General features: G+C 39.7%; 1 protein-coding gene across 1 annotated transcript; it reads right to left on the bottom strand.

Annotated features, from left to right (window-relative positions):
- Positions 1-481: 481 nt before the first annotated feature.
- Positions 482-13,638, bottom strand: FAM98A (family with sequence similarity 98 member A). Its single transcript, XM_060754013.2, has 9 exons — positions 13,533-13,638; positions 11,606-11,707; positions 8,684-8,832; positions 6,969-7,103; positions 6,167-6,351; positions 5,300-5,380; positions 3,894-4,010; positions 3,304-3,471; positions 482-2,275 (listed from the first exon to the last, which is right to left on the bottom strand). The coding sequence occupies exons 2-9, from the start codon at positions 11,656-11,658 to the stop codon at positions 1,499-1,501; spliced, it is 1,665 nt and encodes a 554-aa protein (XP_060609996.2). The 5' UTR covers positions 11,659-11,707; positions 13,533-13,638; the 3' UTR covers positions 482-1,498.
- Positions 13,639-19,051: the final 5,413 nt, after the last annotated feature.

The raw sequence follows: 19,051 nt of genomic DNA, 5'->3' as shown, positions 1-19,051 counted from the left end.
ATGATTTCCTGTCTCCAATTCTCTTTCCTTCTCAACCTGCCTTTGCCTCAATTAGGAGAAAAAAATGAATGCTCAATGTGTTGTTGAAAGCTTTCATGGCTGGAATCACTGGGTTGTGGTGAGTTTTCTGGACTGTATGACCATATTCCAGAAGCATTATCTCCTGACGTTTCACCCACATCTATGGCAGGTATCCTCACAGGTTGTGAGGATGCCTGCCGTAGATGTGGGTGAAACGTCAGGAGATAATGTTTCTGAAACCCAAAATGAATGTTATTGATAAAGCCAATGCTATCAAAAAAGTGAAACAGCCTCCACTTGACAGTTCCATTTCCTGTTTGCTACATTCAAAGGATAGAGAGGGAGATAGGAAGCCACTCAAATTATTATTTGCAAAAATTCATAATCTTCAGAGAAAGAAAAGTATATCTTAACCTGTGCTTGAAGTCATTTGTCTCTAAATGAAAGTTAAATCAAGAAATAGGAGAACAGATGCTTTTATTGCCCATCTTTTATACAACAGCATACCTTCAGCCATTTTCTTTCACAGCTTGACAATGTTTCTGTACACACACGCACACACACACACACAAACACCAGCAAGGCGCATTGATGCGACTTTCCAGTAAATAAAAATGTAACCAACCCAGCTGAAGGGCATTTTGTCTTGAGTCAAACGCCTAAATAAAAACCATCCTGCCTTTTCTGATCAGTGGTATTAACTCGTGCATAAAAGAAACTTCAGATTGCCATTACTGCTAGCTAACTTCAAGTAAAAGTTAGGTTGGTCAGGGAAGAAACCCTGGATGAAAGTGAGTCTGAATTATGCTGAAGCATAGGGCTACATATACTATCCACTTATAACTTAGCTTGGTTTGATAGATGACATTTGCATGGTATGATAATGGTTGAAGTCTCCGGTTCAGACATGTCAAAGTGTTTCTGATTAGTGTGAGACGTAAGGCTACTGAATAAGGTGTCAGCAATAGAGCTCATATAATAGACACAGGGCTACTGAAATGGGCTAAAGTTCTCTGCACAGTTACAAATGTCTAAATCCAACTGATGTCAGAGGGGTCTATGGAAACTTATCTGCAGCTTGACAATACAGATCAGGAGTCAGCTTGTTACTTAGAAAAATTCTAAATGAAATGCAATATTGAGACTATCTTTGTCTGCGTAAGATTTTAAAAGAAATAATGAGTCAATGTAGAAATGACAAGTTCTTATAGATGTGAACCAACATGTATTTTAAATCCCCAGAGTCCTTTAGTACAGAGAATCGCACTTGCTGCTTTAAAGTTCTGTAAGTCCTGGAGAAGAAAAGCTGGCCTTCACGCAGCCCCAGACTAATCTGTATGTTTTCACATGCTCAAAAGCAAAGATGACCCTCCAAAAACAGTCTGCCACATGGTACTAATTCAAAAGGGGGTGGGGGTGGAAGAGATAATCAGGCTTCTATTACATGAGCTCTATCAAAATGGCAGATTTTGTAGCCTCAGCTTGTAAAGTGTCTTCCTTGTCCAAATCCAGATTGATTGTACTGATATCCTCCATGCTGGAAGTGCTGCTCAAATTGCCCTCCTTGGTTAAAGTTTTGTGCACCTCTTCCTCCCCATCCACCACCTTGCCCGCCACGGCCACGACCTCCACGGCCACCTCGCCCTCCTCCACGACCACCACCTCGTTCGCTGGAATGCCCATCTTGGTATCTGTTGTCTTGCTGGTAGCTTCCACCACCACCACCTTGATAGCCACTTCCTGAATATGAAGATTGATAGCCACCATAGCCACTTCCTTGGTAGCCAGTGCTACCACCACCATGGTAACCGCCAGTTTGATAGCCTGAATCTCTATAGTTATTTTCCCTATAGTTGACCTCTTGATAGCCGCTTCCACCACCATCGGTCCAGCCTCCTTGCGGTTTGCCTCCTCTTCCTCCCCCCCTGCCTCCTTGGTCATAACCACCACGTCCTCGCCCGCCTCGTTCATGGCCCCCATGTTCATGACCTCCACGGCCTCCATAGGATGAGTCATATCCTCCACGGCTTCCTCTGTCATAACCTCCTTGGTCATATCCTCCTCGACCTCCTCTGTCATGACCACCGTGTTCATAACCGCCACGGCCCCCATATGATGACTCATATCCACCTCTTCCACCTCTACTTTGCTGCTGAGGACCATCTTGCCTTTTTTGCCACGGTGGCATCTCAGGAGGTGGTGGCTCAATTTCATTAGGTCTACCTCCTCTATCAGGTACTCGGCCCATTAACACCTACAGCAAAATAAACCAAGACGTTGGAAAAATGAACACAAAATATTAACTGTGTTGTTGAATAGTTTGGTAACATGAAAAAAATCTATGCAACAAAACACTTATACTAGCGTTTTTCTAAAGTGGAATGCATAAACGAGGAGCACTTTGACCAAAGGCTTTACAGTAGCAGGCTCCATCTAGTAAAGCCTAAATAAATATCTCTCAAAGGGATTTGTTTTTATTTCTAAAAGAAACTCTTAAAATTACAACTATTGCAAGCACATAAACACAGGGCTATGAGTCTTACTACTTAAACTTGATCATGTAAATCCAAGATTGAAATGGAATTTCATTCACATCTCACTAGTCTAGGATAGGGGAAATTACTGCCTTTCAGATGGTTGACTACATCTTCCATCAGTGTGGACCAGCAGAGTGAGGAATGCCAGAAGCTGCAATTCAAAAACATCCAAAGATGTTTTTGCCACCCCTGGCCACCCCTGCTCTTGTCTCATTATCAAATAGGCATCATGACCTTAACTGAAATTTCTTATAGAAACAAATCTGTGATAAAACAACTACAATTAAATTGAATTAGATAGTGCCACACCACTCTCTTGCAATTTTGAAGCACGTTTGAGTTGGTGTACTGCACAAAATCTCCAGTCTCAGTCTTGGAGATTAACAACAAGTTAATCTTCAAGGTAGTGGTTTTGTGCCAATTTTTTGAAATGTAAGCCAAAATCTCCCTAAGAAAACACATAATGTAGTCAAATATGTGGCTGTTCCAGAGATACCGATTCTCTGTGTTATATAATCATAACCATAAAGGGTGGTTTACTAAACCTGAGCAAGGTATCATATTGGAACTGTCATAGGTACAGATTCCTATAACATGTTTCTCAAAACGAAGAGAAGAAGAGGAGACATGCTAATTGTAGGTATGTATTAGAGATTATATTATTGCAAAAAAAATCTCTAATCCAGTTTATCAACATCTACAGCACTTTTAGAAGTAAACTATATGAGTGGAGAATTGCAGATACCTTATTAATGGCACATGCAGTCTTTTCTCTGATAGACCCACTGCTAGTTCTCATAATCTTTGACAAGTCTTGTCTAGCAGCCAAGAGATGAGCAACAGATATAGCACATTTAGTAGATAACATGGCACGTTTTGGCTGGTAGATTTTAGCCAATTTCTCTGTTTGACTCTGTAACACAAAAAGAAAGAGAGGAGGAAAAGTCAGTGGTATCAGTTAATTCATTACCTAACTTTTAAACAATCATTCTAACATATTAAAGTATCCTTAAAAACTACTGAATTAAACACTCAATTGGAACAATCCACACTTTCTTCTGCTGTGCAAGTAGGGGTATCTAACTCTGGAGTTTCAAATTAGCTTTATCTATAATGCCAACAAAAAAAATTGTGCACTTCTCCAACCTTCTTAAAGGTATTGGTCCTCTATTAGCAGATATATCTACAAAATATAGGCACCAAGAGGGGAAAATCAAATAGAAATTGGCTGACAGTCTTAGCAAGAACAATTCCATATACAAAACCTAAACTATAAATTCCCACCCCCACCACCAAGAACTAGAATAAAGCTGTCTTCTAAAAAATAAATTGTACCTTTGCTCGATCTGACCAACCAAATGATTGAACAGTTACATCTAGACGTTTCACTAATAATTTCCTCCGAACTTCGTACTCATTGGCTATGGCTTGATTAATACCTTCAATCTTTTCCTGAAACAAAAATACAAAGATTTGCTGGAATATAAATATTAACATTAGATGCAATGTTTTTGTCCAACTAACAACTTACCACAACATATGGCATATACAAACATAACATTCTTGACTTTGAAAAAAGCAATGAGCTCTTTGTATACTGATTTAGAGGCCTTCCATCCTAATCTTTTTAAACTACAGAATAACAACATGGAGCCTGTGAGACACATGCAGTCCATAACCCCTTTCCATAGCTGTTGAATTCTACCAGCTGTGATATCAGTTCCAAAACTGGCAAATATCTCAAGCTGTTAGATCCATTGAATTAAGTAGCACAAGGTAAAAAATTGTTCCTATACAGAACTGTACCAACTTCTTATGACAGAAACGATGGTCTCACATAATGCTTTGTAATCTTTCCACATCAGAGAGCTGCTACAACTGCAACTGAATTAAGGGGTGGTAACCAGGAAACAGTGAAGGCCTGTGAAGGAGTGACAGACAGTCAATGGACCTCGGCAAATCTGAGGATGCTCAGTAAGCTGAAGGGGAGCTTTTCATCTTTCTGACTATCAACCTGGGGGTTGGCAAACTGCAGTCCTCCAGATGTTATTGGGACTGAAACTCCCATAAGTTTAGCCATTGCAGTCATTAATCAGAAATGCTGGAAGTTGCACACAAACTATATCTGAAGGACTTGGCTTTGCTCTCCCTTGCTACATTCTGTCCAGAAGCAAATAATCCTAAATTCACATTTCCAAAGTTCAAGGTAGATTTATTATAAGAATGAGGTCACAACCTACAACCCAGTGATTCCGGTCATGAAAGCCTTCAACAATACATGGAAGTGTTCTATTAATGAAGATACTCATCTTTTGATCACAATAGCTACAATTTAGCAAAGATGTTTGTTCGGGTTTGTTTGTTTGTTTTTCATTTCAAGGGACTTAATTTATCTCAAGCTAAATTAACTCCCTTGATAACTGTACTAAATTGTACATTCCTTGAAAGCATTCTGGTACAGAAAAACTTAATTCCTTTCCCTTTCTGCTTGCTATAGCCTACAATAAAAACAAAGAACCAATTTTGTGAAACTGTGTTCACAGAGGATACCAAAAGTATTTTTAGGAATACAGATTCTAGTATCAGTTTTATTCTATAATGCTTAACAATGACATAAATGAATTACCATGTAAAGTAAAATACAATTATTGAATATATGAAAAATAAATAAATAAAAGGTGACAATCCCGATGAAAACAGTTAAGGAGTGAAACTATGAGTTCTATAGAAATATAACTTACCCAATGAACTGGACCAAGTGGTTTTGATAATAAAGGCTTTCCTACATGATTTGGAGGAACTTTCGCTAATGTTTCTTTTAACTGTAACAAAATTAACAAAGCACATTGAAAGGCAACTTTCTCTTTACAATTGAAACATACAAAGTAGCAATGGAAATTTGTATATCTATGTGTGATATAAATATAATACATTTAACACCTTTAGACCAATAGAGAAGCTTGAATACTTTTGAAAGAATAGAAGATCTTTTGTGATATTTTCATAATTATGACAGCAAGAAAAGAAAATATTTATGTTTTATCTTAATCACATATATTGCAGTGCACAAGAGGACAATATCTTTATTAGCCAAATCAAAATGTTACAAAACAGTAACTAATTAAAAACAGCAAGTTATGTGTAATCAGTTCCTCTTCAAAATAGATAAAGAGTAACCAAGTTACAACTCTTACTTAACAGAACATTTAAAAAATTAAAAAATATCTTGACATCCTCTTTTCCTGTACTATTGTATTTAGTTTTGCATGTTACATTTGATTTCAATCTTGTTAACTATATATTTCCGTTTTAAAGATGAAACATTAGAGTTACTAATAGATTATTTAAATAACTGAATAATAAATCTCCGTGAAATAAGAAATTGAATCAAAACCTGACATGCTATATGAACACAATCTGCCCCTTTCCTGCTTCATATTATTGCTATAACCAATTATGTACCATCAAAAGTCACTTTTCAGGGTCTTGGGGTATTGTTTCCTCAATAACAATTCAGAGGAAAGGAAAGAAGTTGCAAATTCATGCATTACAACTGATCACATACAGAAAGCTTGGACCTAAATCATTCATGCCAAAGAAAATCTTACCTTTTTTTCTATTCCACTAAAGAATTGAAACATAGTTATGTTGGCTGGAGGCTTGGACATGCCTAAAGCAATGCATATGCCTTTTAGTTCCTGAAAGACTTCACTGCCGCTACCTTCCTGGGCTTTTTTCGGAAGTGCATTCACACAAAGCATTCTGGCAGCTTCCAATTCTGAGATGAGGTATGCTGAAGAAGAAAAGTTACCATTCAATACAAACACTGTTGAACTCACAATATAACCCACACTCATGTTTAGAAATCCAAGAAGGGAATTATTTACCTCAATTAGCCAAGAACATTTAAAAAACTTTACTATCTCCAACAACATGTTTGCATTAAAATGCTTATATCAGCAAATAGTATTTAATTCAGAGGCACAGCTTTTTAGAACATAACATGAAAAGAAACTAAAATGCAGCAGGGGGGCTTTCTCAATACTTAATGAAAAGCTTTTGAAACCGTCCTTTAAAAAAACTATCATTAAAAATCGAAGAGTGCTTCCAATGAAAGCTAGCATTAAAAACAAGAGAAACATTACTGACATTCTTTTCTGCTAAACTGCATTACTTGTAAGATTTTAATGTTGGCTATTCAATTGCTAATCCTCTTCTCTGACCAAATTGGTTTATGACAAGCAAAAGAAAAAATGTTGAGTCATTGTAGACTTTGATGCAGCTCTCAATACAACTTGAACAAATTTAACTATAGTCTCTCTATTATTATTATTATTATTATTATTATTATTATTATTATTAGGACAACTGTCCCAATTACCCCCCTCTGTAAAATTTTCTTCAACTTACTAAGCAGTAGGAGGCAGTTTTTCTGATTGAGAAGGCGCTTGGTGACGTCTCCTGAAGTTAGTATTGTATACGGGCAGTTCATTTCACTCAGTAACCCACTCATTTCAAGCTGGAACTCTTCTGCTTCATTTGGACCTGAACACAAAGATTATTTTTATTTAAACAGATCAACTGTTAGAAGCGCCATTTTTTAGACAAGAATTAAGTTGAAACATTAAACCTAAACTACTTGTCCCACTGTGAACATTTTAAAATAAAAGTTAAAAGCCATATTACTTCTTCAGGCATTTGGCACATAGTCCATCTGCTCCTGTACTTTCTGAGTGGTGTTGTGATTTAACAACTTTATTCTAATATGATGTTATTGTTGATGTTTATTGGTACTGGTAGTGTTTCAGTGAAAAGGTCAAGGTAAATACATTCATGACCGCAAATTACAACAGACTGCTATCTTTTAAAGAAAAAGATTAAGGTTTCCAACTCAATTAAGAACCCAAGCAAAGTGAAAAGAAGCAGTCCTAATTTTATTATTTGGGCATAATATATATGTGTGCAAAAGTTGTAATTTTATGGGAGCAAAAAAAATGTAGTACTAGAGACACAGAATGCACTCTGAAGAGCTAAGATTTCATTTGTTTTAAGCAAGTGAATGAAAACTCAAATCTCAGTAGTGGGTAGGGCTCTACATACTCATATTTACTCGAGTCTAATGAGCCATCGAATCTAATGCACACCTCCATTTTCAAAACCCTGAAACCCAAAAACGTATTTGCTGCCAAATGTAATACATAGTGGCAAAGAGTGCAGTCTTTGTAATTTGGCCAAAAAAAGTGTGCATTACAATTGTTGCCTGCTTAAGATTCCTTCTTTAAAAGCAAAAGTATTAGAACACCAAAACTTCATTCCGTCAATGAAAAAGAAAACCTTGAGATGCATCTGTGCTGTAGAATGAATCCACTTAAACTTCCTTATCTCAATGCTATGGAGTCACAGGTTGTGTAGTTTCACAAGATCTTGAGCTTTCTCTGACAAAGAATGCTGATGCCTCACCAAACTACAAATCCCAGATGGCATAGCATTGAGCCCTGACCATTAAATTAGAGATGAGGTCCCTCAAAGAGGAGCTCCAGGTGTTCTTGAAACAACTTCCCCTTTTGCTTTGCCCTAAAATTGCCATATGACTCAAATCTAATATGCACCCTAATCTCAAAGTTACTTAACCAAAAAAGGTGAGTAATACAGCCAGGTAAACACAGTATATCACTGCATTTTTACTTGACAAAATTATGTAGCTAAATTAAGAAAATCAAGTAAATTATTCATAAGAGCTCACTTGCATAATTGACGAATGCTGTACAACATTATCATTTTGTTTTATTTCGCTTTAGTTTTGTGACACATAATCTGAACTACTTGAATGAAGAACTGATATCCATTACCATTGATAACACAGATGCCAGAAGACATCCAAACTGGCTGTCATGCAGGCATATCCCCACACTTCAGTAGATTTTTAAAAATTACAGCGGTTCACATCTTCTGCTGCATAAGATATAATAGTGCTATGACACTAAATTAAGAGCTACTTCGATCATCATCACTATATGAATGAAACAAATGAGTGTGTGCGCGCACACACACACAGAGATATTCCTGCAGACATTTTCTTTTATAGACATACAAGCATCAATTATGCCAGAGTCATGGTCACTCACTGTTAGTTGCTTGTACATTTTCCTCCAGCTTGCAAAACAACCTTAGTTCTGACACCAGCCAGGCACAAAGTTTGGTATATTCTGGGGAACTGGCTCCACCAGAAGCTGCTTGTGTCAGAGCTCCATCTTCTAACAAAGGACCTTTGTAACTGTCAAACAAAGAAAAGTAAAGTAAGATCAGAATCCCTCACTGTTAAAAGTCATTGATGTATGAGATACGCACTCCAAATGTAGATGGTAACACTAAAAAATTTCAATCCTAAGCATATTTACATTTAAGCAATCTTACAACACTATTAACCTCCATGGAATCTCCTGCCAAATAAGTGTGCTAGGAACTGAAGCCTAAACCTCATCAAAGCAGAGTTAAATAATATGCAGCTTTATCCTTTCTTCACGCTCTTTATCAGTGTCCTTCCCACTCCATCCTATATCTCCTGTCTGAAATTCTTAATACAAGCAGTCCCCATGTTACAAACAAGACAGATTCTGCAGGTTTGTTTGTAAGTTGAAACAGGCACATTTCAGGAGTGAATTTCTCTTCTGAGGGGTAGATGTCTCTCACTTCCTGTTCTCTCAGCCCTGTTCTTAACTATGAGTTGTTTGTAAGTCAGATGATTGTAACTCGGGACTGCCTATACACTCTTTTTCTCCTTTCTTCAATGTTCCTGCCTGCAAGAAACATTTATAGTATTAGTTATTTGGGACAAGAATCCATTTGTGACCAGGCTACCTTGGAGATCCTGGAACTTACAATCCATAAAAAACAACTTTTCTAAGTTCAGGATGCAATACAGAACTAAACAAATGTCTCATTGTAAATGTTTTTGTCTTCATATGAGAACAACAGAATCTAAAAGACATGATGTAAATGTGCTTACAGAGCCAGAACAACAATTATTTTTGGTACAACAGTAGTTTTGTCCAATTTTAAAAATAACTTTCCCCTCCAAACAATGCCCCGTTGTTCACTCATTTCTTTGGCTAATACTCCAAATTACTTTTTCCCAATACTTCTTTGGATCCTTTTCTAAAATTGGTGTTTACTGGAAGATACATTCTTTTAAATCATATTTTAGAAACCCAAGTTAAAACATGTGATATCAGTTCTGATTATTCACACTGTATTATTAACTAGTATCTGCAATAAGTAAAACCAATTGCTGCATATGCACAGTATATACACATATAAACCAAATTAAGTTTATATTTGTTTCCACATTGTGCAAATACAGCAGGATGAATTTTCACCAAACTGGGAGATTACATTAAGGTGATCTAACTTGAAAAGCACTTATTAATATAATATCAGTTCGGTTTGACCCACATAGAAATCCTAAACTAACTCTAAAATAATTTTGATTTGATACCTGAAGACAACTATTTATTTAATGAAAGAAATGGATCAATTGTGTGATTTGCACTTTGGATCAACTGACTGGTCCAGACCAAGAATTTCTGCCCTTTTCCATACTGCAGCCTACTTATCAGTAACCTTTTAGTCTCTATACATATATGATCATCAGCAATGAGTACCTCAGCTCCTCCATTATTCATCCAATGCAGGAATAAATTAGCCTGTCCTGTGATAATTAACAAGTAGAAAACTGCCCTTACATCAATATCTAAACTCTTTTAGAAGAAAAAAAAAACAGTTTTTATGAACTTCTTAAGAAAATGAAACCAATGTAGCTTTCACGGCTAACTGGAGGGCTAACCTAGCCATTTTTGTAAGTAACAGCAAACATGAATAATTCTCCTTTAACCTCCCATCTGCTTACTGTTAATATTGTTCTACTTTTGTAACAGCTGTTTGCCTCTACTAGGTTCTGTGTGAACATTCCTCATGTGCACTGATATGCATAGATAACCATACATTTCAAAATAAAGAAAGAAGCTAGAAACTAATTTCTCTACAGCATAGAATTGAAATATTACAACATTACTAAAAAGGCTAAAGGCTTCTATGCAATGACTAGTAAAGGGAATTCAGCTAATAAAAAAACAAGGAGCATGAAGGAAAAAGCCCAATTACTTTAAAAATACTATTTTAAACTGTGAGTTTCATCCATGGTGCTAGACAATAAATCACTGACAGATGTCATGCATAGTCAATTTTTCCACTTTTGCTAGGGCATAGCACTGGTCTGAAATCCTTATAGAATCATAGAATCAAAGAGTTGGAAGAGACCTCATGGGCCTTGCTGATAAACTTAGTGCCGGAAGTTGAAAGGGGCATTAAAATGATTATATTTATTTCCCCTTTCTTCAAATCTATTCCATAACTATGGAGGTTAAGGAAACGAATGAGAATAAAGAATAAACTGGACCAATGATTGTTTTTGAATTAGCTATGAAAGAGATGCTGTCATTCTTATGTCATTTTATGACAACTGCTCTGCACTGTTTGAATAGAACGCTAGAAAAGGATATCTCTGATCTGATTCAGCTTTATTATTCTGTTCTTACAGCCAAAATGCCTTTATATGTTCTGGACCTCATCTTGCTAAGAATGACCTGAAGATATTTTCATTTTCTTAAACAACAGAATCCCTTTCACCTGTACTTCAATGAACCAACAGTGATTATATACCTGAAACATAACATCTATACAAAAATACAAACTGCAAAGCCTGGCAAAACAGGTAAGAATACAGTACAGCCACCACATTCATGAAGACTATGTTCCAAAATACTCCCAGCCCCACAGACAGCTGAAACCTTGGGTAATAGCAAACTCTATATTTTAACAATACTAGGGAGGAAAGCAGGGCATAGAATTGCATTGGAGGATCTGGAGAGGCCCACAAACACTGAAACTGTGGATATTAAAACTGCAGATATTAAATCTGTGGATAAAAGTGTGCACTGGAAAAAGAACATTGTTTTCAAAGCTGAACAGTCATTTTCACTCATACATACCCTAGGTCTTCAAGTGATTCCAGAATATCATTCTCCATGAGCTCGAACTCCATTCTGGAGCTTCAGAAAGAATCCAACAGAAAAATAAACAGAAGCTGGAAACTAGAATCAGCAAAAACAAAGCCAAATTAGAATTGCTTGGGAGAAATGCATGGCTACCTACATGCTAGCATAGAGCCCAGGAAGGGTACCTTGTACAACTGGGTCCCTTGTCCACTGCCACCCATCCTAGAATCACAGAATTATAAAGTGGGAAGATACTACATCCAGCCAAAGCTCCTGCAATGCACAAAGCACTCCTGATACATAGCCATCTAGCCTCTGCGTAAAACTCCAGAGAAGGAGACTCCACCATACTTCAAGACAGTACAATCTACTGCCAAACAGGTGTAAGAGCCAGGAAATTCTGTTTAGGTCAGACGTCAGAACTCAAACTGTAGCTGTCCAGCTGTTTGGGTCTCCGATTCCCAGAATTCCTGACTACTGAACAATCTGGCTTGGGCTTCTGGGTGCTGGAGGGCAAAAACAGCTGAAGTAGGCATGGGCAAACTCTGGCCCTCCAGGTGTTTTTGGACTTCAATTCCTACAATTCCTAACAGCTGTTAGGAATTGTGAGAGTTGAAGCCCAAAACTCTTGGAGGGTTGAAGTTTGCCCATGCCTGCTTTAGCCTGTGCTTCAAGTCCTGCCAGCTGTTAGGAATTGTGGGAGTTGAAGCCCAAAACACCTGGAGGGCCAAAGTTTGCCCATGCCTGCTTTAGCCTGTGCTTCAAGTCCTGCCGGCCATTAGGAATTTTGGGAGTTGAAGCCCAAAACACCTGGAGGGCCAAAGTTTGCCCATGCCTGCTTTAGCCTGTGCTTCAAGTCCTGCCGGCCATTAGGAATTTTGGGAGTTGAAGCCCAAAACACCTGGAGGGCCAAAGTTTGTCCATGTCTGCTTTAGCCTGTGCTTCAAGTCCTGCCGGCTGTTAGGAGTTGTGGGAGTTGAAGCCCAAAACACCTGGAGGGTCAAAGTCTGCCCGTGCCTGCTTTAGCCTGTGCTTCAAGTCCTGCCTGCTGATAGGAATTGTGGGCGATGAAGCCCAAAACACCTGGAGGGCCAAAGTTTGTCCATGACAGCTTTAGCCTGTGCTTCAAGTCCTGCTAGCTGTTTAGGAATTGTGGGCGTTGAAGCCCAAAACACCTGGAGGGTCGAAGTCTGCCCATGCCTGCTTTAGCCTGTGCTTCAAGTCCTGCCAACTGTTAGAAATTGTGGGAGATGAAGGCCAAAACACCTGGAGGCCCCAAGTTTGCCCATGCCTGAGCTGGAGGGTCACAGTTTGAAGATCCCTGGTTTAGGCTGAATGTCGTTCCTGCATTTTGAGCCGGCTGCTCTGGGTCCCACGCATCTACATTGTCAAGTTAACGCAGTGCAGTGCCACTTTAACAGCCATGGCTTAATGCTATATCATTGTGGGGGCCTTCCAGAGAGAGTTGGTGTCTCACCAAACTACAGTCCCCTGGGATCCCATGGCATTGCGCCAAGGCAGTTAAAGTGGGGCCAAACCACAATGTAGATGCCCCCAGCCTCTGGAGCAGCAGGGGAACAAGCCTGCTCCCTCTGCCTCAGTGTGGCATCCTTTCAACTATTCAAACATGGCTCTCCCTTCTCTCAAACCTTCTTTTCTCCAAGCTAAGCCTCCCAACTCCCTCACTCTTGGGCATCTTTCCCATTTCCCGGTGGGGAAAGGCCTAGTGCGGCCTCCACCTTCGGGCCCCCTCCCAGAGGCCTGTCGACTCATGGCGAGCCCATACTTTTCAGAGGGTTTCCTGCCCTGGCCCACAAGGCGAGCAGCCCCTGCGTCGCCTGAGAGGGCGGCCCCTTCCCTTTCCCCTGGGCTGCCTGGGGCTCCCCCCTCCCTCGGCCCCCACACGGGCCCCGGCGCCCACCTTCCGCGCAGCTGCTACGCCGCCGACTGCTGGGTTGGCATGTCAGCCGGTGGGGGAAGGGCGAGGAGAGAGGGAAGGACCTCCCCGCCTCACCTCTCACCCCGGACTTGAGGGGAGGGTGGCCAAGCTAGGCGCCTGCGTTTTGGAAAAAGTATATCCTTCTCTCTGCGTCTCCAGCCAGCGGGATGCTGCTCCCTCTTTTTTTACACATCGTGTACACCCTGGGATGTCTTTTTCTTCTTAACGCCGAGAGTATACTTCAGCGTGAAACAGGGGTTTTCTGTCAGGCACTCTAAAGGACAGCCCGCAAAAGACTTTTCTCGCTGTTCTTTCTCTCTGCGGGGAAACCACGTTGTAAAGCACGGGGCCTGAAAGGAATAGCGCCGACGACGTGGGATGAGGGACAAACTACTTCAGGCGTTTCGTTTTGGGAAACGATACGTTCCAGCATGTGCCTTCGACCCCATTTACACTGCCATACAATGTTGAAAGCTGCCATATATAGTCAGTCGATTCATATAATGCAGTTTAATTCACACGATGCCGCTTCAAACTGAATTATATGCTCCGTGTTGACTCATATAATACTAAAATATAATACTAATATTGTGCTGTGCTAATATATTGTATACTATTCAAACTACAAGAGAGGAGATTCCATCTGAACACGAGGAAGAACTTCCTGACTGTGAGAGCCGTTCAGCAGTGGAACTCTCTGCCCCGGAGTGTGGTGGAGGCTCCTTCTTTGGAAGCTTTTAAACAGAGGCTGGATGGCCATCTGTCAGGGGTGATTTGAATGCAATATTCCTGCTTCTTGGCAGAATGGGGTTGGACTGGATGGCCCATGAGGTCTCTTCCAACTTTTTGATTCTATGATTAATATTGATAATAATATTATAAAGTAATGCAATATAATACTACTAATAATACAAAATAATTATATATTTCATATTACATGTAATATTACTAATAATATTACAGTACAGTGGTGTAGTGCAATATGGGAATGTATGGTATGGTACTCATATTGTGTTATGCTAATAATATAATATATTGTATTTACATATAACTTGTAAGCCACTCTGAGTCCCCTTCGGGGTGAGAAGGGTGGCATATAAATATCGTAAATAAATAAAATAAGGTTTGACTTGTATAATGCAGTTTGAAACTTCACTCTATGGCAGTGTAGATAGGGCCTTGCTCTGCAGCCTTAAATAGAAAGCAACCTTTGTTGACTCTGAAGAGGGCCGGTGTTGTTATTTTTGCACACAAAATGGAAACTTGAAATCCTGAGAATGGTGGCCAGTTAGCTGTTGGATGAGAGCAATGAATGATGGGTGCATCTATACGGGATAATTAATTCAGTTTGATATCATTTAAACTGCCACGGCTCAATGTTGTGGACCAGGAGCTGTAGTTTTTACGAAAAATAATAATTAGCCTTTTCTGCCAAAGAATGCAGGTGCCTCACCAAACTACAGATCCAAGAATACTACAGCATTGATCTATGCAGTTAAACATGGTGTCAACCTACATTCCCAGTTAGTGATGCTGGGGGGACACCTGCTCGGACCCCTGGTCTTTGACCTGTGGGGTCCCACAAGGTTCAATTTTGTCTCCCATGCTATTCAACATCTGCATGAAACCGTTGGGAGAGGTCATCCGGAGTTTTGGAGTGCGGTGCCACCTCTACGCAAATGACCCCCAACTCCACTACTCATTTCCACCAGATTCCAAGGAAGCCCCTCAGATACTGGACCAGTGCCTGGCGGCTGTGTCGAGCTGAATGAGGACGAACAAGCTGAAGATTAATCCCGACAAACAGAGGTCCTCCAAGTCAGTTGCACATCTGATCAGGGTATTGGGTGGCAACCTGTGCTGGACGGGGTTGCACTCCCCCTGAAGTCACAGGTCCGCAGCTTGGGGGTCCTCCTGGACTTGGCGTTGACACTTGCGCAAGTGTCAGCGGTGGCCGGGAGGGCCTTTGCACAATTCACGACCATACCTCGTGAAGTCGGACTTGACCACGGTGGTCCACACCTTAGTTACCTCTAGATTGGACTACTACAACACACTCTACATGGGGCTACCCTTGAACTACAACTGGTCCAAAGCTCGGCAGCCAGCTTAATAACGGGGGCAAATTACAGGGAGTGGTCAACCCCCCTGTTTAAGGAGCTCAATTGGCTGCCATTTATTTTCCAGTTCCAATTCAAGGTGCAGATCATCTACAAAGCCCTAAACGGTTTGGGGACCCACCTACCTTCGCGACCGTATCTCCGTCCACAAACCTGCCCGACCTCTTCACTTTTCGGGAGAGAGCTTTCTCCTCTGTGCACCCCCCCCCCCCCCAACCCTGGAATTCATTGCCCGTTGAGATTAGGCAAGCCCCCACCCTAGAAACTTTGGAGAGTGATTTCACATTTCCCGCTGTCACTCCCCACTTAATGTTCCTCCACATTCTGCAGATTCCTGCCGTTATGAAGGCCTGTCTCCATTACTCCGTCATTTATGAGTTTCTCTCTTACAAATATACCTGTTTTTATTTCTACCTCATCCTGAATTTTATCATTACCTGTACATGTGGCCCGCTCACTATGATCGTGTTTGATTTTTCTCTGTATTATTTTTGCTTTAAAAAAAATATTTTTTTTGCTTTATTTATCTTTTGCGATGTTTATTTCATGTTTTTGTATTATGTTGTTGTTATGATATTGTAATTGCACTACCGGGCTTGGCCTCATGTAAGCCGCCCCAAGTCCCCTTTGGGGAGATGGTGGCGGGGTATCAATAAAGATTATTATTATTATTATTATTATTATTAATTCAACAATGTAGACTACTGCTGTAATACCAGTGCTGCAGAATCTAGTGCGCAAGGCCTAAGCAGCATTTCTCAAACTAAACTAATACACGTTGAGCATCCTGAATTTGAAATGTTGGGGACCAAAAAAGTTCAAAATTTCGGAATTTGGAATACTGGAAGGAGATAAGACTCAAGTCTAAACACAAAATTCATTTATGTGCCTCACACATTGTCTGACGGTCATTTTCAACACAATATATGGAATTATTTTGTGTATGAAACAAACTGTGTGCGTGCATTAAACCATCAGAAAGCAAGGGTGTTGCTATCGCAGCCATCTGTGTGAACAATTTTGGATTTCAGAATTCCAGATAAGGGACATTCAATCTTTATAACTATTCCTGGATGGTAGTAGCATTTCTGGCTGTGCACAAACAATGAAGAAACGCCAGTAGATGGCACCTGCCTCCTTATTGTGTGCCTTTGGGTCATTTCCAACATATAGGGACCCACTCATGGGATTTGCTATCAGGCACATGTGTCAAACTCAAGGCCCGAATCTGGCCCACCATGTCATTTTTTGTGGCCTTCCAGATGCTGGACGACATCTGCATTCCTCATTAGACATGACTAGAGATGATGGAGTTGTGATACAGTAACATCTGGAAGGCTGCAATTTGTTCTACTTATTCTGGGCTTAGATTTAGATACAAGGCTTATAGGTATGTTGCTTGACTTTAAAGTATTTTTAACCTTTCCCCAACCTCAGAGACACAAGAGACACAAGAGCGGTTGGGTTGCAATTCCCATTATCCCCAGTCTGCATGGCAGATGATCAAAAGTGATGGGAGTTGTCGTTCAGTAACATCTGGGGTTTAAACTAAAGAGCAGAAACCACTATGTAATATGTTATAGATAGATAGATAGATAGATAGATAGTTGGCTCTCTGTATCCATGGATTCTCCTTCCGTGGATTCAATTACCCTTTGAAGGCAACCATAAGGCAGATGTGACTCTTAATGAAAATTAGTTTGGCACACCTCATCTTACTGTTTTGTCTTCCTCTGAGGTTGAGAGAATGTGACCCAGTGGGTTCCCATGGCACAGCAGAGATTCAGACCCTGGTCTCCATAGCTGTAGTTTAACACTCAAACCACAACACCACACTCCTTTTTTAAAAAAAAAACCAGCCTAGCTTAATGTAATTTAGGGCTCATTTGCCCTACATAATTATAGTGCCTTAAAGTGATTTCTAACTTACAGTGACTGTGAAGCGATCCTATTACAGGGTTTTCTTGGGTAGATTAGTTCAAGATTAGTTGTTGTAATGAGAACATATCATTTGAGACAACAATATATTTCGAGAAGATTTCTAGAATTGCTGTGTGCCAAGAAAAGAGAACAAAAGAGTCTGCATGTATAAATCTAATTCTAACTTCAATTTATTAATCCAAACTATATTAGCCAATACATACACTCTATCCCGAGATCCAACTCAGAGAGGTTTAAGAAAATAATTCACTGTAAATTATCTTACAAAAAAATCAGGAAATTTGAAATATATGGGAGTGAGAAGAATGATGTTCACATTTATACACACTTTTACCAAAATTCAGCACCTTTAAAAAAGCTATTTTTAAAATTGTGAGATTTAAAGTAAAACAAATTTATTTATCTCTAAATGCATGCATATATTATCAGGCATTTTAAAATGAGACACTCAAACCAACATGGCAGGCCACCTTTCTTCCCATAAGAGGTGATATTTATTTATTTACGACATTTATAACCCGCCTTTCTCAACCATATGGCAACTCAAGGCAGGTTACAGATTGGCACGATTCGATGCCATGCATTCATAAAAGTGCAATTAAAAACAGTCAATATAACAATATTAAAACATATATAAAAACCATTAAAACATGTAGTCACCAATGTCATCTTACAAACCATATTTATCTCTTAAGTTCCAGCTTCAGCAGCCAAAGATGAGGAACTATGAACGTTGCAGGCCAAACACATTGATTTATTATGTGCAAGGCCAGAATGGAGAACAGATGCCACATGTCAGGAATATTTCAACAATACTAATTAAGGGACATCTCCACTACAGTACATTACTTCAATTTTATTCCATTTCAGACTGCCATGTCTCAATTCTATGGAATCCTGGGAGCTGTAGTTTCTTTGTCAAATAGTGCTGGTGCCTCATCAAACTACAACTCCAAAAATTACATAGCATTGATCCATTGCAGTTAAAGGAACCTTGAACTGAATTAATTCTACAGTACAGATGCACCCTTACTCTTAAATATTCTTTATAGATGCACCTCTAAAGCCCTATACAGTTCTGGCCCAACTTACTTGTCCGAAAATATCTCCCTCTATGATCCACCTCATCCACCCCACCTTAAGTTCATCGGAGGAGGCCCTGCTCTCGATCCCACCACCCTCGCAAGCGCGACTGGTGGGGACAAGAGACGGCCTTCTCTGTGGTGGCCCCCCATCTGTGAAACACACTCCCCAGTGAAATCGGGTTGGTCCCTTCTCTTCTGTCCTTTAGAAAAAAGCTTAAATCATAGTTATAGGACCAAGCATTCGAGCAACAAACACAGCAATAATAATGCATATTATTCCATTGACTATGAGTTTGAATGTGGATTTGGACTTGGATTTGTTAACTTTTAAATGAATATTTTAATCTACTGTTTA

The sequence above is a fragment of the Anolis sagrei genome, chromosome 1, assembly GCF_037176765.1.
Source record: "Anolis sagrei isolate rAnoSag1 chromosome 1, rAnoSag1.mat, whole genome shotgun sequence".
Taxonomy (NCBI): Eukaryota; Metazoa; Chordata; class Lepidosauria; order Squamata; family Dactyloidae; genus Anolis; species Anolis sagrei.
The sequence above is the reverse complement of the archived record's forward strand: the minus strand, read 5'-3'. Positions and strand labels throughout refer to the sequence as shown.

Coding starts and splice junctions, on each gene's coding strand:
- FAM98A (XM_060754013.2), bottom strand. CDS start 11,658: ATGGAGTTCGAGCTCATGGAGAATGATATTCTGGAATCACTTGAAGAC. Junction 7,104..8,683: donor AAATGTACAAGCAACTAACA/GTGAGTGACCAT, acceptor CTTTGTGTTCAG/GTCCAAATGAAGCAGAAGAG. Junction 5,381..6,166: donor TTAGTGGAATAGAAAAAAAG/GTAAGATTTTCT, acceptor ATTTTGTTACAG/TTAAAAGAAACATTAGCGAA.